Here is a 20,876-nt window from a genome sequence, read left to right as displayed (position 1 = left end):
TTATGGTTTTAATATATCATACTCGTATTGGAATAGCAGCCGAATTCAATTTCTTAGATGGATTCTGATACTTACTCATAATAGCCAGTGCGGCCCGAGTTGACTTTGCTCCGGCTTTGTTGACAGCGCGACAGACGTACTCATCAGCGTCTTCTCCGAATATGTCGTTAATATGAAGGTAATGATCGTCACCCTCTGAGTAGATGTGGTAACGGGCCCCATTGGTTATCTCGCGGGCCCCCTTGTACCAGGTAATTGTTGGTTTTGGTACGCCACTTATTGTACATGTGAATTGAGCATTGTGGTTTTGAATACAATTGGCATCGCGTAGCGGTTTCACAATCAAAGGAGGCGAAGCCGCCTTCGGATCTATGATCTTAACAGCCTGGGAGGCGGTCGATTCTTTCGATAGCCCTGCCACATTCTGAGCGAAAACTCGGAATTCATACTGACGACCTTCAATCAGATTGGAACAGTTTATTTGGTTGGCAGCAGAGATGATTGCGTTCACACGCTGCCATGTGTCGCTACCAACCTCTCGTTTATCGACCAAGTAGCCTTGAATGTGAGCACCGCCATCCGACTCCGGTTTGCTCCATTCCAAATGCACAAAATCACCTCCAATCTCAGTGATTTGAGGAATACCTGGGGGTGAGGGAGGATCAATTGGGGCCTTTGCGCGAATTGGGTTCAGTCCTTCCAGGGGTGGACCCATGCCGTTCTCATTTACAGCCATCACGCGGAATATGTACTCTTGGTTTTCAATTAAACCCTGCACATTAAAGGACGTATCTTTGCAGCTGCTTGACACTGTTATCCAATGCGGTGAGGCCATATCCTTCCTCTCGACGACATAATGAGTCACTCTCAGACCACCATCGTAGGAGGGCGCACGCCAGGCCAGAGTGCACGAGTGTTTGTTGATGTGGGATACTCCCATTGGACCTGTGGGAGCCGACGGCAGGCCAGTGATACGTACATCAAATTGTCCGGTTGCACTTCCGGAATCATTGGAGAATTCAATTTGATATAGGCCTGCGTCGCTCTTCACTATGTCTCGAATGAAGATCGCAACATAATCGTCGAATAGGGTAAACTTAAAGTGAGATTCATCTGGGTTGTCTGAAATAACTTCGTTATTCCTCGTGATTTTCACAGCTAGTGGCTGATCTCCAGAATAGTAGACCTTTATCTTTGTATTGTCTCCTTCTGGCAGGTACAGTTCGCTGGGACACCTGTTGATGATCGGGGGAGATCCGATTTTCAGATAGCCCGATGTATGAACAAATCCAAGTGAATTGATCGCTTCACATGTATAGTCGCCATCGTCTCCGGCTTGCACATTTGATATATGCAGGCGGAAGACGCCATCCTTACTATCGCATGTGATTCGTCCGCCGCCCATCTGAATTTCCTTGCCATTGCGAAGCCATCTGGCCGTGGGAATGGGCTTGCCAGAAGCGGCACATTGGACTGTAAAGTCCTTTCCGCACGGAGCGATTCTGTCCTGCAATCGTGTGATCCATTCTGGCTTTTCTCCACCCAAGACTTCACAAACTCTGATTGGCATTGTACATAAACTGGACTCCGAACGACCGGCTGCATTCACAGCAAAGATGCGGAACTCATAATCGCCCATCTCAATTAAGTTGATGACTGTGTACTCGGTGTCTAGGACATTGTAGTCATTACATTTTACCCATACGGCCCCACCAATATCCCTTCGTTCAATGATATATCCGGTAATGCGAGAGCCACCGTCACTTACAGGCTTCTCCCACTTCAGGTCGACATAGTTCTTACCGACTCTAGTGACTTGCGGGGTTCCTGGTGGTGATGGAACATTGAATTTTCCCTTGAGCTTGAATCTAAGCGACGGCAGGGAAGGCTTGCTCATTCCAGCAGCATTCTTGGCCTTAATGCGGAACTCATACTCGCTGCCATTGGTTAGGTTATATAGTTGATATTTAGAGTCCTTAATTAGATATTCGTATGTATTCCAGGAAGTGTCATTGAGGATATCTCGGTACTCAATTTGATATCCCTGGATACGAGAGCCCCCATCACTGGCTGGACGAGTCCAGATCAATGTGACATTTCCGGAATCCCAGTCGATTACCTTTGGCTGGCCAGGCTCATCCGGTACTGTAAATTGGTGCTTGGCCACAATGGAATTGGGCATGTCGAGTGGATCAGACAAACCATATTGATTCTCTGCTCTGACGCGGAAGTCATACTTGTGTTGTGGCTCAAGACCCATGACATCGTAGTGCGTATTGCGTACAAAACTGCTCACCTTCACCCATGTACCACTGGCGTCCAGTTTCTCAACCACATAGTTCGTGATTGGTGACCCTCCATCGTCGAGTGGTGTTTTCCATGCCAGGGTACATGTGTCCGGAGTAATATCGTAAGCATTCAACGGCCCTTGAGGTGGGCCTGGTCTATCTACCACAGTGACATGGCATGAGGCGGTATCGGAACCTTTCGTGTTATTCAGTGTAATTGTATAAGAACCGGTTTCTGATCGCTTCGCCGATTTATTGTAGTACACTGAGGTATAGTCATCGGTGTCAAATCGAATTCGTTCGTCTGGAACCACATCGTTACCATTTATGTTCCATGATGGGATTGGTCGGGGGTTGGCATGGTATGGCACAGTAATGTGGAACTCTTCTCCTGCAATAACTGTCATATCGCGAATCGATAAGTCAGAAGTGATCTTAGGAGCGTGTGGTGGTCGGCGGCAGTAGATAAGGTCGCTGGATGCACTGAATACCGATTGTCCGGCTGCATTGATAGCAGCTACCCTAAACTCATATTCTGCATTTTCAATCAAGTTGGGTATCTTGCAGGTTAGATCTGGACACAGCGCGTGAACGGCCTTGGTCCATTTGTCCTCGCTCAGCAAACGTTTCTCAATGACGTAGCCAGCGATGGGAGAACCTCCATCGTGTTTTGGTTTCGCCCAAGCGATCGTAATGCTGTCTTCTGTTGAATCGATGCCACGTGGTATTCCAGGAGCGTTTGGAACATCAAACGGATGCCTGGCTCGTATGGGCTCTGATGTACTGGCTGGATCCGACTGTCCATACTTATTCTCAGCTATTACGCGAAAATCGTACTCCTTGTTAATGGTTAGATTTCGCACACGAACAAATGGAACTGTGCAGAAGCTGCTTACTTTGGTCCATGTAGAAGAGCGAACTTCTTTTTTCTCTATAATATAGTTCTGCACGGGTGAGCCGCCATCGTCCTTGGGTGGATTCCAGTACAAGGTAAGTGCGTCTCCGGCAAACTCGTCCGCGCGCAAGTTGATTGGCGGACTCGGCCTATCCAGAACCCGAACATTAATGGTCGCCGTATCAAACCCGGACGGATTCTTTAGTTGAAGTCGGTACTGACCGGAGTCAGAGCGCTTTGAGTTTTTGACTACAAAAGACGCTGCGTCATCAGTCAAATGCTGGTGCACACGATTGTCATCATCTATGACGCTATCATTAGAATACCAAAAGGCAGTGGGCTTGGGGAAAGCCACATAAGGCACATGAATGCTGAAATCATCTCCTGCTCTGCAAATTATATCGCGCACTCCTCCCAAGTCCATACATGGCTTATTAGGCTGTTCTTCGATTGTAATTGGCTGCGAAGGCTTGGATGGATTCGAACGACCAACATCGTTTTCAGCAATAATGCGGAACGAGTATTCCTCCCCTTCTTTCAGGTTTGGTACTGTATATACGGTTGAGTTGATGGCTGTGTCGTTGACTGGTACCCAATCCTTTGTATTTTTCGGTCGCACTTCAATATAATAACCCTTGATTCTTGATTTTCCATCGTTGCGAGGTGGCCTCCAAGACAACGTGACACTATCTCTTGTAATGCGGTCTGGCTTTGGTGGCTCAGGAGCATCTGGACGATAGCGCTGAAGTTCGGCAGTCATGGAATCCGATGGCTTAGATGGCTGACCTGGACCTGCTTCATTTACCGCGATCACCCGGAATTCATAACGAGCTCCTTCCCTCAGGTCTGGCACTGTATAACTGGTATTTGGTGTTGGGTAATTATTACATTTTATCCATTCACCCCCACGCTCTCTGCGCTCGACAATGTATCCTGTTATTGGTTTGCCACCACAGTAGTCTGGCGGATGCCATTCTAAGCTGGCCGAGTTTGGTGAATAGGCTTCAATAGTTGGTTGCGATGGTGCACCTGGTGGGTCAAATGGAGACTTCGCTATGACAGGCTTTCCGTCGAGAGCGTCGGATACACCATAAATATTTTCAGCTCTAACACGGAAAATATATTTTTTCCCTTCGGTTAGTCCCTTTACGGTATAGCTCGACTTAGGGCAATAGCCCGGCACCGGCTTCCAGTCGTCAACACCGAACTCAGTGAATTCGATAACGTATCCAGTTATATCACTGCCACCGTCGTCCTTTGGAGGATTCCATTGCAGGGTAATGTGGTCCGGTGCAATCTCAGTATATGCCAATGGTCCCTCTGGTGGTGCAGGTTTGTCCACGACAATAATCTCAATGTCTGCCGAATCCTTTCCAAATTCGTTGCCTGCTGTCACTGTATATTTGCCTGCATCTTGCCTGTTTGAATCGTCTATGCGGAAAATGGTGCGCTCCGAATTCGTTTCGTAGGAGACTCGCTTACCCTCGGGTATTTTGATATCGCTGCGCTTCCATTCAATTGTAGGCGTTGGCGCACCGGATATTGGTATATTTATATTAACAGGTTCGCCAGCACGAACTTTCACACGTCTGCCCACCAATCCATCGAAATGTAGTCTCGGCTTTTCCCGCATCGGGCGGGCATCGAAGGTGGCGGACGGTTCTGAGAGCTTGCTGTTACCAGCTGCATTAACGGCCGATATTCTATATTGATATTGGTGGTTTGGTGTTACTCTATCATCATTATATTCGGTGGTCGGCACTGGTTCGCCATTTACTTTAATCCATCGGCCTGTGTTAACATCACGTCGCTCTATGTCGTAACCCAAAATGGGAGATCCACCGTTACTGATTGGCTGCTTCCATTTAATCGAAATGTGATCTTTGTCGCTGTCCACCAGTTCGGGTTTACCAGGGACGCCTGGTACTGTATATTGGTTTTTAGCCACAACAGGTTGCTCGCAGTTCAATGGATCAGACCGTCCCTGAAGGTTTTCAGCCATCACTCTGAACTCATATTTTGTACCCTCCAAGAGTCTGGGCACAACTGCATGGTTGTACTTTGCATTTACATAATTAACAGCTGGTACCCATCCACCACCATGAGCTAGGTCCCGTTTTTCTATAACATATGCTGATATCTCAGAGCCGCCATTGTCTTTTGGCGGCTTCCATGATATGGTTACAGAATTCGATGTTATTTCTTCATACTCCATTGGACCGTCCGGCGGTCCAGGCCGGTCCAGTACTATAAGTTCAAAGCTTCCTTCATCGATTCCGGAATCATTACGCAGGAGTAAATGGTAAATTCCAGAGTCGGAGCGTTTGCAATTAACGGTGTGCACAACGGTGTGATGTCCGATCGATGTAATTGTCGATCTGTCATTTGACTTCAGTGGATTGTTGTTAAGTGTCCAAATCGCTTCAGGAGCTGGTTCGCCAATGAAATCGATGTCCACATGAAATATGAGCCCAGCTTTAATACGTACTTCGTGGAGTGGTGTTATTATTTTTGGTGGTAAGTAGCGAGGCTTTGCCATAATCATATCGGACGGCTCCGATGGCTCTGACTGTCCGGCTTGATTAACGGCTATCACCCTGAACTCATACTCTTGTCCCTCAGTCAACTCTGGAACAGTGGCAGTATTTTTGTTCGGTGGAACGTGCAGAACGTTAGTCCAGTAGGGACTGCCCTTTTCCTTTTTCTGAATAATGTATTCCGTAAGAGGTGCTCCACCATCTGCCTTTGGCGCAGCCCATTGCAAATCGACGTGGTCACGATCCCAATCAGTAATATTTGGTTTACCAGGTGCATCGGGCTCATCAAATTCGTTCTTGGCAATAATGCTTTTCGAAGCTTCTAATGGTTCTGATTCACCAATCGCGTTGACGGCCTTTACCCGGAACAAATACTCCTTACGGTGAACAAGTCGAGTTAAGTCATGGACCGGATGTGTGCTCATGCCGGCATCAGACCAGGTGCCTCGAGAAAGATCCATTTTCTCAATAATATAATGCAATATTGGCGAGCCTCCATCATCATCTGGAACATGCCAACCCAAATGGCAGCCATCTCTGCTTATCTTTGAAATATCCAGAGGGCCTTTAGGGGGAGACGGCCGATCCAAAACAGTGGCGTGCGCTGATGCATCAAATGAGCCGTGTTCGTTCTTTAGTACAAGTGTGTAGCGGCCCTCGTCACTTCGCAGTGCCGAAGGAATTTCAAAAGTGAGTTCGTTTTGGAAAAGATTCGATTCTACACGTGAAGTTGGACCTATTTCCTTGCCATTATACAACCATTGAATAGATGGTTTTGGCGAGGCCTCTATGGGCAAAGTCCAGCCTAAACGTTTTCCTGCATGAACTGTGATATCATTCAAAAGGGACTTGTCGAAGTATGGAGCTAAGAAGCGAGGCTTGCAAATTACTGTGCTGGATGGATCAGACGGATCGCTCGGACCACCTCGGTTAACTGCAATAACGCGGAATTGGTATTCCCCACCATCGGTCAAGTCGGGTATATGGGCCTTCAGTTCATCGCCAGGAACCACTGCAGCACGTTCCCATTGTCCAAACTTGGGTCTTTTTTCCACAGTGTACGATATAATAGGCGATCCGCCATCCCGCTTTGGTGCTCCCCACTCCAGGTCGACAAAATCTTTGCCCCAATCCACAGCCTGCGGTTGACCGGGCTTGTCTGGATGTGAGTATGGATCTTTAGCTGTTATTGGCTGGATGGTCCCCAATGGTTGCGATTGGCCCTGCTTATTAACAGCACGGACCCTGAAGCTGTAGTCATGATTTTCGATCAGATTATCGGCTCGGATTTCGGTGCCGGCGCATTCTCCGACTGGCACCCACCGCATTGCATCGTTGTCCATTTTTTCAACAATATAATGCGTTATTTCTGAGCCACCGTCGTCCTTGGGAGGCCTCCAACGCAAGCCTATTGAGTTTTTAGTGACTTCATCCGGACGCAATGGACCTTCGGGTGTACTTGGTACGTCCAGAACGATGACTTTAACGGTGTGCCTATCAACACCATTTGCATTGCGGGCTAGTAATGTGTAGGCTCCTGAGTCGGATCGTTTGGCATCCAGAATACGCAACTTTGTGCGCTCATCATTATTGGAAATCTTTACTCTGTCTGAGTTTATGACCATGCTATCTTCATGCGTCCATTCCTTGCTTGGAGTCGGCTCACCAATAACTGGTACATTGAATTCGAACACATTTCCAGCCTTGATTTTTATATCTGACATAAAGTTGCGATCTATCTTCGGTGGCAGGTTCTTGGGGCGAGCCACATGTGGTTCAGTTGCATCACTCGGAATGCCTGGGCCAGCTTTGTTGACAGCCCTAACACGGAATTCGTATTTGACACCCTCAATTAAGTCGGGAACGTGCCCATTGGGTACGTCGCCGCTGACCTCCGCACACTTCTCCCAGTCGGGTGAGTACTTATCACGCTTTTCAATGATGTACCCACTAATAGGAGAGCCTCCATCGCTTTCTGGTCTAGCCCATTCTAAATCAACGAAATCTTTATCGAAGTCCTTGATTGTTGGTGTGCCAGGCTTTGTAGGTTCATCGTAGGGGTTCTTGGCTTCAGTTGCATGAGGTGTTGTAAGCGGATCTGAAGTTCCTTGACGGTTTTTGGCACGTACTCGGAACTTATACTTATGTCCAGGTGTTAAGCCCTTAACCTTGAAGTTGGTGGTTGGCCCGTCTGTCTCTCCTGCTGGCACCCAACGCCCCGTGACTTCATCGAGTTTTTCCACCAAGTAGTTTTCAATTGGCTGGCCACCATCGTCATCAGGCGGGTTCCAATGCAGAGTGCAACCCTCGGCATGAACATCATCAACTTTAAGAGGACCATTGGGCGGAGAAGGTTTGTCGATCACAGTGACCTTTACGTCAGCACTGTCCTCGCCGTTTATGTTCTCCGCGTATACGGTATATAGGCCTGAATCGGCCCGTGTGGCACTGGTGACTTTAAGCTTAGTATTGTAGTCAACATGGGACACCTTAACGTTTTCTTTCGTGCAGACTTCCTTTTTCTTGAGAAGCCATTTGGTCTTTGGTGCTGGCTCTCCAGAAACTTTACAGTCAAATGTGAATGCCTGTCCAGCCTTAATACGCACTTCGATAAGGTTAGATCGGTCAATGATCGGTGGCTTGTTCCGTGATTTTGCAACAATTGGTGGTGTTGCGTCCGATGGATCTCCTGGGCCTGCAGCATTTACTGCGCTAACTCTGAATTCATAGGCTTGTCCTTCGATGAGGTCAGGAACAGTGGCATTACATTGATCTGCTGGTATTTCTAGAGTTTTTTCCCATTGTCCGTATTTATCTTTCTTCTCGATCAAGTACCCGGTAATTGGTGATCCCCCATCAGAAATTGGTGGAGTCCAGGCCAAGTCAATGTGGTCCTTGTCCCAATCAGTGGCTCTCAAATTTTCTGGCCTGCCAGGCTCGTCGAATGGATTCTTGGCTATAATCGATTCCTCACCAACTAACGGCTGCGACTCTCCCTCTGAGTTTACAGCAGACACTCGGAACTTATACTCGTTGCCAGGAGTTAGACCAGTAATATCCGCTTGTGGTTCAGTTGAACGAGTGCAAGGAATCCAGCAACCTGTTTCGGGATCCAATTTATCAATCTGGAAGTACTCTATTGGAGTTCCGCCATCGTCGCTTGGCCGCTTCCATTTCAGGTGACAACCCTCCTTGTGTACATCCGAAATTTGAAGAGGTCCGTTTGGAGGAGTGGGCTTGTCAGTGATAACAACATTTATAAGGACACTATCCTTTCCAGAGCTATTCGTCGCAGTGACCAAATATTCTCCCGAATCACCCCGTTCAGTTGGTCGGATAACCAGTTTGGTGTAGTAGTCAGGGGTCTCGATAGTAGCATTCTTTCCAGATTGTAATGGATAGTTTGAAAACTTCCAATCGACTTTAGGAGCGGGTTCGCCGGTAACGTTCGCATCTAATTTAAGAGCGGTTCCAGCAGAAATAACTACATCGCGCAAATTTCTGCGGTCTATCTTGGGAGCCAGATAACGAGGCTTGGCAATAAACGTTTTGCTTGCATCAGATGGCTCTGACTGTCCACCTTTGTTTAGAGCAATAACTCGGAACTGGTACTCATTTCCTTCGATGAGTCCATTAACAGTAGCCAATGGAGCTAGGGAGTCTGTTTCCAGCGCCTTTTCCCAGAGTGGACTATATTTATCTTTCACCTCAATTATATACCCAGTAATAGGCGATCCTCCGTCACTGGCTGGCTCTGGCCAAGCAAGATCCACCTTGTTCGCAGTCCAGTCGGTGGGTTCTGGAACTCCTGGCTTCGATGGTGCAGCTGGAGATAATTGTTTTTTTTCAAATAAAATGTGTTAATAAAGGGTGCATTTTACTACTTACTGAATGGATCTTTAGCAATAATCGAACCCAAAGTCTCAAGAGGTTCAGATTCTCCCTCCTTGTTAACGGCCTTTACTCGGAACTTATATTCGTGTCCAGGCACAAGACCATCGACTGTATACTCTGGTACATCGGATTTGCCTACAGGCAGCCAAATGCCCGTGTCTGGATCGAACTTTTCAACCAAATAGCTCTCTATTGGCTCGCCCCCGTCGTCCTTTGGTTTTTTCCATTTTAGTTTACAGCCGTCCTTATGTATATCTGATACTTCCAAGGGGCCTTCAGGCTTGCCAGGCTTACCTAATTTTCAAAAATACAAAGATTATTTGATTTATTTATGTTTCCCTCAAAGAACTTACTTATAATATTTATTTGGAACTCCACTTGGTCCTGGCCATAGAGGTTATGAGCAGTAATCTTATAGAGTCCGGTATCCTTTCGTTCGGGGTTGTTATTGATATATTTCGTGTTGTATGGTACATTCTCTATACGGCTGGATGTTGTCGACTGTACAGATTTATTATTCTGTGTCCAAGTAACCTCGGGTGCCGGTTCTCCGGACACGTTAATGTCCAAAAAGATTGGTTCTCCAGCCTTGACGTTGTAAGTCCGAATGTTTCTACCGTCAATCTTGGGCGCCACTGTTTAATATAAAAAAATGTATACATATGAATACGTTTCCCATACATATAAAAAATAAAATAAATCAGTGGCATAAGAATGAGAATAAGAAACTACTTACACTTTCTTGGCTTAGTAATGATAGTCTTGCTAGTGTCAGATGGTTCACCGGGCCCGGCCGCATTAACGGCCTTGATTCGGAACTCATACTCGCAGTTTTCGTTTAGGTTCGGCACTGTCGCCTTGCACTCATCCCCGAAAGCTGGAGCAGCAACCTCAGCTCCTTTGATCCACTTGTCGGTGCCTTTTTCGCGTTTTTCAACAACGTAACTGGTGACGGGTGAGCCACCATCGTTGAGTGGTGGGCGCCATACCAAATCTACATGATCCTTATCCCAGTCCACTGCTTCTGGAGTACCGGGCTTGCCCGGCTCATCAAATGGATTTTTCGCAATAATAGATTGCTCCCCAGCTAACGGTTCGGACTCGCCCTCAGTATTTACAGCTAACACCCGGAATTTGTATTCATGTCCAGGCTCCAAATTATTCAGTTCAGCGAATGGCTCCTTGAAGCGACCAGATGGCATCCAACGTCCAGTCTCCACGTCCATTTTTTCCACAACGTAATGCTCTATTGGCAGACCACCATCATCTAGGGGAGCATTCCATTTAAGTTTGCAGCCCTCTTTGTGCACATCAGTAACACGCAGTGGCCCCTCTGGGGCACCCGGCTTGTCCAGCACAGAGACTTCAAATGAAGCTTCGTCGTGGCCAGATTCATTATCGGCCTTTATGGTATATTTTCCCGTATGCAGTCTCTTAGCAAATGGCACAGCCAGCTTGGTGCGATATGATTCCATATCAATATTGTAGTCGCTGTCGTCGTTCTCAAGGCGAGCCTTATTATGGAACCAGGTTTTGGTCGCTGGTGGTTCTCCAGATACCTTGATGTCGTACCGAATGTGTTGGCCTGCTTTAATGGTGATATCCTTAATATTGGTTCTATCAATTTTGGGTGGTGCAAATCGGTCCTTTGCGGTCATTTGATCTGATGGTTCGGAAGGCTTGCTTTGGCCTGCCTTGTTGACGGCTTTAACTCTAAATTGGTATTTTTTGCCTTCAATGAGGTCATTAACGCGTGCCTTGCAGTCAGGCGTATTTGTTTCCAGCACCTTTTGCCACTTTCCGGTGTTGTTGTCCTTCTTTTCTACAATATAACCAGTAACTGGGGCTCCACCATCGTCGTCAGGGGCCCTCCACTTAAGATCGCAATGGTTGGAAGACCAGTCGGAGATTTGAGGCTTACCGGGAGTGTCAGCTGCGTCAAATGGATTTTTAGCTGTAGTCGGTGTGTCAGTTACTAGGGGTTCCGACTCTCCTTCACTATTGACAGCTTTGACGCGGAAAAGGTATTCCTTGCCTTCTGTCAGACCTGTAACGTCGGCTTCTGGCGATTTGGTTGTGAGAACTGGAACCCATCGACCTGTTTCCGTGTCCATGCGTTCAACAACATAATGATCAATGGGTTCTCCTCCATCATCTTCAGGCTTATCCCATTTCAGGTGAACGCTTTCGGCAGTTACGTCCGAGACGGCTAAAGGACCCTTTGGCTTGCTGGGCTTGCAAAGCACATCCAGCTCCACTTCAACTGTATCGGTGCCTGAATCGTTTTTGGCTGTCACGATGTACGTTCCTCGATCAGCTCGCCTTACCTTTGGCATAATAAAAGTAGTCTTGTATTCCTCATTTTCGATTTTGATTGTGTCGCTAGATTTGATTTCCGCACCATTGTATGTCCATGTAATTTTTGCGGGGGGTTCTGCCTTCACTGCAGCGTCCATATGCAACATTTGTCCACTGCGCATGATTTTCTTTTGCAGGTTCTTTCGATCGATATGAGGCTTCAGGAAGCGCGGCTTGGCCACCACAGATTTGGAAACATCACTGGGGTCGCTAGGTCCAGCTCTATTAACTGCCACAATACGAAACTCGTATTCATGGCCCTCTTCGACCCCGGTAACGGTACCCTTTGTCTTGTCACCAGGAACTGTGCCGGCATCCACCCAGGCCCGTCCCGATTTATCACGCATTTGAATGATATATTTCTGAATTGGAGCGCCGCCGTCGCTCTTGGGCGCGTCCCAGGCCAAGTCCACAAAATCTTTGTCCCAGTTAGTAGGCTCTGGCCTGCCAGGCTTGTCTGGCTCGTCAAACGGATTCTTTGCAATAATTGGCTTTTCCGTTTCCAAATCCTCTGACTCTCCCTCCTTATTGACAGCCCTTACGCGGAACTTATATGGTTTTCCCTCATGAAGACCAATCACCTTCGCCTCGGGCTCTGTACTCTTTCCGCATGGAAGCCACTGGCCAGTATGCGGATCGAGTTTTTCTATTTCATAATAGTCAATTGGCGCACCGCCGTCATCTTCCGGCTTTTCCCATTTGAGCTTGCAACTATGTTTGGTTATATCATTGACTTGCAAGGGACCCTTCGGCTTTCCTGGCTTACCCAACACTGTCACTTCCAATTCAGCTTCATCCTCACCGACTTCGTTTGCAGCTTTAATTGTGTATTTTCCGCTTTGTGGTCGCTTGGCGCGCATTACAAAGAACTTGGTGTTGTAGTCAATGTTATCAATTTTGATGCCCTCCTCGTCGCTGACTAAAGGAGCTCCATTGAAGAGCCACTCCACCTTCGGTGCGGGCTCACCCCTTATGTTGATGTCCAAGCTGATTGATAGGCCAGCTTTCACAATTACAGGTGAAAGATTTGTGCGGTCAATGTGGGGTTTCACTGTATAGAGAATAAGAGATTAGAGAATTATATAGAATAATTATAGAGAATAAGAGATAGGCTTTTATACATGGTATACGTATAGAAATATTCAGAGACTGCAAAAACTTACAAAATCGAGGTTTGGCTGTGTGCCAATTGGTTTGCTCGGATGGATCAGATGGGCCGGCCTTGTTAACGGCACGAACGCGGAATTTATATTGTTGTCCCTCCTCCAATTTCTTAACGACGCCTTTGCAAATCGGACCATCTGTTTCAAGAGCTTTAACAAACTCTCCAGAGTCTTTGTCCATAACTTCCACTATATACCCAGTAATGGGAGAGCCGCCATCTCGAATTGGTCGCTCCCATTTCAGTTTAACATGATGCTCATCCCAGTCCTCGAGCTCCGGTAGTCCAGGTGGAGCTGATACATCATACGGATTTTTGGCAGTGATAGCCGAGTCAGTTTCAAGGGGTTCAGATTCGCCCTCTTCATTTACTGCCTTCACTCTGAACTGGTATCGGTGGTTTGGATCCAAGCCCTTTACATCAATATCTGTCTTTTCAGGATCTACCGATCCTGCTGGCACCCATTTGCCTGTTGCGGTATCCATCTTTTCTACTACATAGCCTGTAATGGGTACGCCTCCGTCATCCTTGGGCTTCTTCCATTTAAGTTTGCAGCCTTCCTTGTGAATATCTGAGACCTCCAACGGACCTTCGGGCTTAGAGGGCTTGTCAATGATTATTACCTCTACCTCAGCTTCGTCCAGGCCGTTTATGTTTTCAGCACGTAGCTTGTACATGCCGCTCTCTTTTCGAGATGTATCCAACAATGTTAGTTTAGTATTATAGTCTTCGTTATCCAACCGTACTTGACCGCTGGCAGTTAAATCCTTTTCTTTGAAAATCCATGTTAGAGTAGGTGCTGGCTCTCCCTTGACGTCCACATCGAACTTAACTGTTTGGCCAGCTCGAACTTTGATGGGCTTCATTTTCTCGCGGTTAATAGATGGCTTAACTAGAAATTATAAATGAATAAATATGAGTCAATTGAAAATCAAAAGGTCTGGGAATGCATTATCAAATGAATAAATCTGTTTGTGCCTTTGGCTTAACATTAGCGCAGTTCAGAGATATTTTAAAGCTGTGGAACAGAGTTAGTTTTCCATTTTTACTCGCGCAAAAAACAGTCTTACGATTCCTTGGCTTGGCCAAATGTGGTTCTGTTGCATCGCTGGGCTCACTGGGACCAGCTTTGTTTATTGCGCGAACACGGAATTGATACACATTGCCTTCAGTGAGGCCATCGACGGTTGCTTCAGGTGCAGGTGTCTTAAAGAATGCATATTTTACGAAATCGTTAGAATGGTATAAATTATAATTAGCTTTATACGAGTATACTATTCTGGTTATGACAAATTTTGCGTCTATATCATTACTTACATTGGTTGTGAGTACTTCATCCCAAATGGGTGAGAACTTATCTTTCTTTTCGATAACGTAACCAACAATCGGAGCACCACCATCATCTTTAGGGGCCTCCCACTTCAACTTGACCATATGCTCATTATAGTCATCAATTTTGGGTGTACCTGGCTTGCTGGCAGCATCATATGGATTCTTTGCTATAATGCTGCCATCGGTCTCCAGGGGATCCGATTCCCCTTCCTCATTAATGGCCTTAACCCGAAACTGATATTCATGACCTTCTTGAAGACCCTTGACATCAAGTTCGGTATCATTGCCAGAGGTTCGACCCACAGGTACCCAACGGCCTTGATTTTTATCGAACTTTTCCACTTGGTAAGCCGTGATGGGCTTGCCACCATCATCCTCAGGTTTCTTCCATTTGAGCTTGCAACTGTCTTTAGTAACGTCCTTCACATCCAATGGTCCCTTTGGCTTACCCGGCGGGCCAAGGATATTTACTTCAACTGTGGCTTCATCCTCGCCATGCTCATTAACGGCACGGATTTTATAGATGCCTGTATGCTTTCTGACTGTGTCAATAATTGAAATTTTTGTATTGTAAGGTATGTTTTTAATTTCACTATTGCTTGGTAGTTCCGTTGGCTTGAGCTCGGTATCATTTTGATACCATGTTATTGTTGGCGCAGGTTCACCACGAACATTAACATCATACTTGATGGGTTTACCCGCGCGAACCAACAGTGGCTTCAGGTTTGTTCGATCAATGCGCGGTTTCACTGTAGGAAGGAACAAAAAAGCCGTGAATAATTGAAATAGCAGAATTTAAATTTGTTTTAATGGAGCCACAGTCTATTGACTTACATTTTTTATACTTCACAATCTGAGGTACACTTGCATCTGATGGGGGCGACGGTCCGGCTTTGTTAACGGCCACAATACGGAACTGATATTCTCCATATTCCTGAAGACCAGCGACTGTAGCTTCCAATTGGTCACCTGGTATTTCCAAAGCCTTTTCCCACTCGGGTTTATTTTTGTCTTTCTTTTCAATGATATATTTCTGGATTGGGGCACCTCCATCATTGTTAGGCGGAGTCCATTTTAAGCTTACACTTTGATTATCATAATCGGTAACCTCGGGAGTGCCCGGCTTGTTGGGCTCATCGAAGGGATCTTTTGCCACGACGCCGACCAAAGTAGTCAACGGCTCGGACTCACCTTCTTCGTTGACAGCAGAAACGCGGAACATATACTCTGATCCGGGATTCAGCCCAGTCACATCGAAGCTAGGCGGCTCTTTTTCACCTGGTGACCGCCCAACTCGCACCCATTTGCCCGTAGCTGTGTCCATTTTCTCAACCACGTACTCCTTGATAGGAACTCCCCCATCGTCTTCGGGTTTTTTCCATTGCAATGTGCAGCCCGTTGCTGTTACGTCACTAACGGCAAGAGGTCCTTTCGGAGAGCTGGGCTTTCCTAGCACAACCAATTCCACGGTCTCGCGGTCCACGCCATTACGATTTTCTGCTTTCAGAGTGTAGAAACCACTGTCCTTGCGCAGGGCATTACTGATGACAAAATCGGTGTGATAGTCGATATTTTCGATCTTGATCCGATCCCCATTAGTCAGTGGGATATCGTCTCTCCAGCTCCAATGCAGTTCGGGTACTGGCTCCCCAATGACGTCCACTGACCATTTGTGGGTGCGACCACTTTTGATAGTTACGCGTTTAAACGTAGATCTATCAATCTTTGGTTTGACTATAAATTGAATGGAGATAAGTTCACAACAAGAGTTAATTTAAGTTCCACTGTAAAACATTGGAGGGATGCACAACTACATACATGTGTACATACTACGCAATAGAAGCGTTGTCAGTAGGCAAAGCTGGTGCATTTTGCTGTGAATTATTATGATTACTATGATCAGCGTGTCACATATGCATATGAGCATAAAAACACAATAAGCAAAAATAATACTTAATAATATGTTCTTTTATTCCTTTGTAGTTTCCAGTAGATTACCTTTGGGAAAATGTATAATTGGAAATTATTAGCTGTTACTAACATGCAATCAGCGTGCGTCCTCTCTCCCCAGTCTGGGTGACGACTGTTCCAAAAGTATATTTTGCATTGGTTCGCTATGCTATAACATATTCTTTATTTCAGCGTTGATACCGTTGATTGATATGTATACTATGTATGCTTGTACATCGCATACATATGTATGTGGTCAAACATAGACTAGACTAGACTGTATAGTTTCTTTTATTATTATTTTTAATTAATTTGTCTAATTTTCGCACTATTATTTTAGCATTTCGAAATAATATTGGGCAAAAGCAAAAAAAAAAAATAAAAGCGAATTAAGATGATAATGGTTAAAATGGGTATGATATTTAATGGTTTGAACTGAAAGCAAAATAAGTTCATTAGAGGCATATAAAATATGTTTCTGCTTGCTAAATGTATGCTAAATGTTAAGCCAAAGCTAGAATAACAGAATGTGCTTTAAGAAAATAAAGTAAGATTAGATAGAATGGACATGGACTTTCGCATGACTTACGGTTTCTGTGTTTGCAAAGGTGATTGTCAGTTGGCTGCGATGGCTCGGATGGACCAGCCTTATTAACTGCACGTACTCTGAACTGATAGACCATTTTTTCCTTGAGGCCCTCCACCTGGCATTCCGGAGTGGGGTCCTCTGTTTTCGCTACCTCGCTCCAAGTTGGTGAGAACTTGTCTTTGATTTCGATGACATAGTGAGTAATGGGTCGGCCACCATCTGATGGTGGTCGCTTCCATTTAAGCAATACACTCTTGTTGTCGTAGTCATCGATAACTGGCTGACTGGGTGGACTTGGGGGATCGTAGGGATTCTTGGCCACGATAGCGTCCGTTGTCTCGAGCGGCTCTGATTCGCCTTCTTTATTAATGGCTTTAACGCGGAATTTATATTTCTTGTTGGGAGTTAGTCCCTTGAAATCAAAAGAGGTCTCATCTGGACCCACTTCGCCCGCAGGTATCCAACGTCCTGTCTCTTCGTCCATCCGTTCTAAGGCATAACCCGTTATTTCGCAGCCACCGTCGTCTTGTGGACGCTTCCATTTCATTTTGATATGGTTAGCCCTAACCTCATCTGGCTCGAAAGGACCACCCGGAGCCAATGGCCGGTCTAGAACTACAACTTGGGCCTCGGACTCAATAGTGCCAGAGCTGTTTGTGAGCACCAGCTTATATTTTCCTGTGTCCTTGCGGACGGATTTCTTAATGGTTATTGAGGAATTTCTCTCCAGCTGCTCAAGACAAATTCGATTATCGAACTTGAGGTTTTCAGTTTCCTTTAGCCAAGTTGCTGTTGGTTCCGGCTCACCATCGTACTTAACGTCAAAGCGAACGGTTTGCCCTTTCTTAACAGTAATATTCTTAAGACCATCACCCACAAGAAACGGCTTAACGAAACGGCACTTGGCAATTATGGATTTAGTCTTGTCGCTAGGCTCACCAGGACCTGCCCGATTAACAGCACGGACTCGGAATTCGTACTGTTGACCCTCCTTGAGGCCATCCACTGTTGCAATTCTTGCATCGCCGTCTACCTCTTTGCCGGCAACCCAATCGTTTGAGAATTTTTCCTTATACTCGACAATGTACGCAGTGATGGGATCACCACCATCACTATCTGGTGCTTCCCATTTGAGATCAGCATGATCCTTATCCCAGTCGGTAAGATCAACCGCATTGGGTTTTCCAGGCTCATCCCATGGATCTTTAGCGAGTATTGTGTTTTTAAATGTGGCTGGATCTGATGGGCCAATCTTGTTTATAGCACGAATACGGAATCTGTACTGCTTCTTTGGCACTAAGTCATCGATTTTCTTTTTACACGGTTCACCAGGTGACACTTCAGCGACAGGCTCCCAACCTTGCTTCTTACTCAAGTCCTGCCTTTCGATCACATATTTAGATATTGGAGTGCCTCCATCATCTTCAGGTGGTGAGAAGTTTACAACACACGATGTCTGATACACATCTGTAACATCGACATTCAGCGGTGGCTGTGGAACGTCCTGGCAGATAATGTGTACATCCTTTGTATCTTCACCTTGACCATTAGAAATTTTAATTTGATACGGCCCTGATAAATCTCTGGAAGGCTTCTTTATTTTGAACGTGACTTTGTCATCGGTCACGGCGACTTCCACATCCTTTACAGGCAAGGGCTTGCCGTCCTTAAATAATTTTGCCTCAACTGGGGATTGTTTTGTACCGCTAACTACATTGGGTGGGAGGGGGGTGGAGTTGGAAAACAGAATGACTTGAAAAATGTGTTTTTTAATTGTAGCTTTAAAAAAGTAAGGAGTAAGGAGGCCCCTTAAAGTCGCTATGATATAGTGTATGCAAGTTAATATGTGTACATATATTTACATACATATTAGAAGGGGAAATTCCGACCTACCTTTGAATGGTACTTCTACCACTACAGGTGAACTAATAGGTCCGGCAAACTCATCAGGGCAATCAATGTTCGGTCTACTTTCTCCCTTTCGCACCGAAAGCTTGCACTTTGAGCTGAGTTGCCCAGATTCGCATGTGATTTCGCCCTCATCAGACAGGTCTAGGCCATTAAAAATGAGCTGATGCTTTCCGCCACCTAAATTTTTGATCTCAATACGTTCATTGGGTACAATTGGTTCCCCATTGAATTTCCAATCACAAGGCGCTGTCTGGTCCTGCAGTTCGACATCCAGCACTAGCTTCTCTCGTTCTACGGCATCTGTGTCTTTAAGTTTCTTATTGAAACGATTTTGGTCTTAAATAGAAAACGGCAAAACAACAATAATTAAAATACAAATATATATATAATCATTTTCAGCAACAATTATGCACTTACAATTAATAATTATTTCCGCCTCGGTCTTGTCCGCATTCGTAGTACATTTGAATTGGCCGGCATCAGTAACTTTACAATCCTTGATGACCAACTTACGCTTCCGACCTTCCTTTACAATTTGTATACGCTTGTCGGGCTTTATTTCCTCATCGTTGCGGAACCATTGGACATCCCCTTGAGCATCATCGATTTCACAGGCGAGTGTCACGGTATCCTTCTCGATGCACTGCTGAGATTTCAAAACCTTGACGAACTTGTATGGGTACTCAACGACTTTCAGAGTACACTCAGTCTTATCGGGTTGTTTGTCCAGTTGGCATCGGTAGTGGCCAGAGTCCTCCAGTAGCGAGTCTTTAATGATAAGCTTAAGGTTGCCATTTATGTCTTTAGATATCAGGAAGCGAGGATCATCCGACTCGATCTTTGTATTATCCTTGTACCAATGTACATTTGCCATACTGCTGCTGACAGAACACTCTAATGTAGTTTCATGCTGTGTGAAGCCCTCCAGTTTCTTTTTGAGTGGCTTCGTAAATGTATATGTAGGATCTGCTTCTTCGACATTCAAGAAAGCCGTGCTTGAAACACCGCCAATTTCGATGGTGTACTTTCCAGTATCTTCCACTTTTGGTTGCGTAATTATCAACTGATATGTATCATTTTCCTGCTTGAATTTAAATTTGCTGCCCGTAAAAACCTCCTACAATTTGGGGGGGAAAAATTTGGTTTGATTTGATTGCATACAATTTATTGAAGTTTTCATTGAAATGTTCCAGCTGGGACTTGGATAAGCACGGTCCAGTCCAGCTGTCATACTTACATCCTTGCGGAATAGCCACTTTGGCTTGCAGTTTGGTTTGCTGAACCTGGCCTCAAACACAACCTTTTTATCCTTTCCCTCCTTTGCAAACTGGTCAATCAATGGACTAAGGAACGACTCCACCTTCTGTGCTCATACATCGCGAGGTTTGTGTTGTCAAAAATGGGTAAAGTTTTGTAAATTGGATATACGATTACTAAGCGCTCTTTAGTGTTCCATTGTGTTCATTGGATTAATACAAATAATGTAAACACACAACGTACGTACATATGCATGTGTGTATGTACTATAGACTCCCCCTCACCGTCAAAAAACTGTCATCGAATCAAACGAGTCAATCGCACATTACACACATCATATGTATTATGTGTGTATAACATTATTTTGATTTGTTAGCTTATATCCAATTCATGCTTACGCTTAATCAAATGCTCAAAAAACAAAAAATATTTCTGTTTTATCAGTCATAAGAGCATAAGCATATGATTAGCTATTTCAGTAATATGATATTGCGTATTGTATTCCATGCAACAATAGCAACACTGCCCAAGTATACTACACTGCCCAATCAATAGGTTCTAAAAACACAGAATAAAAAGCCCTAGCTCTCCAGCGTTATGATATATTATATTCATATATTCAAAAATCTAAATATTGGTTATATAATACTAGATTTTAGCCAAATTTAAAAATTATGTTCAAAAAAAATATTAGGCAGAGTAC

General features: G+C 45.3%; 1 protein-coding gene across 3 annotated transcripts in view; it reads right to left on the bottom strand.

Annotated features, from left to right (window-relative positions):
- LOC6602028 (twitchin) overlaps positions 1-20,876 on the bottom strand; it is a 48,031-nt gene that overhangs the window by 6,425 nt on the left and 20,730 nt on the right. For all 3 annotated transcript variants that reach the window (XM_026990975.1, XM_026990976.1, XM_026990977.1), the window contains 12 exons: positions 20,154-20,279; positions 19,334-20,033; positions 18,899-19,252; positions 17,006-18,715; positions 15,301-16,200; positions 14,452-15,215; positions 14,205-14,340; positions 13,136-14,026; positions 10,351-13,023; positions 9,968-10,249; positions 9,609-9,908; positions 76-9,546 (listed from right to left, as the gene is read on the bottom strand). In XM_026990975.1, coding sequence (XP_026846776.1) covers positions 76-9,546; positions 9,609-9,908; positions 9,968-10,249; positions 10,351-13,023; positions 13,136-14,026; positions 14,205-14,340; positions 14,452-15,215; positions 15,301-16,200; positions 17,006-18,715; positions 18,899-19,252; positions 19,334-20,033; positions 20,154-20,279 — 18,307 coding nt within the window. The remainder of the gene's footprint in view (positions 1-75; positions 9,547-9,608; positions 9,909-9,967; positions 10,250-10,350; positions 13,024-13,135; positions 14,027-14,204; positions 14,341-14,451; positions 15,216-15,300; positions 16,201-17,005; positions 18,716-18,898; positions 19,253-19,333; positions 20,034-20,153; positions 20,280-20,876) is intronic.

Source organism: Drosophila persimilis, unplaced genomic scaffold (genome assembly GCF_003286085.1).
Source record: "Drosophila persimilis strain 14011-0111.01,24,50 unplaced genomic scaffold, DperRS2 tig00000652-arrow-arrow-pilon, whole genome shotgun sequence".
In the NCBI taxonomy this organism is placed as follows: domain Eukaryota; kingdom Metazoa; phylum Arthropoda; class Insecta; order Diptera; family Drosophilidae; genus Drosophila; species Drosophila persimilis.
This window is presented reverse-complemented; position numbering and strand designations above follow the sequence as displayed.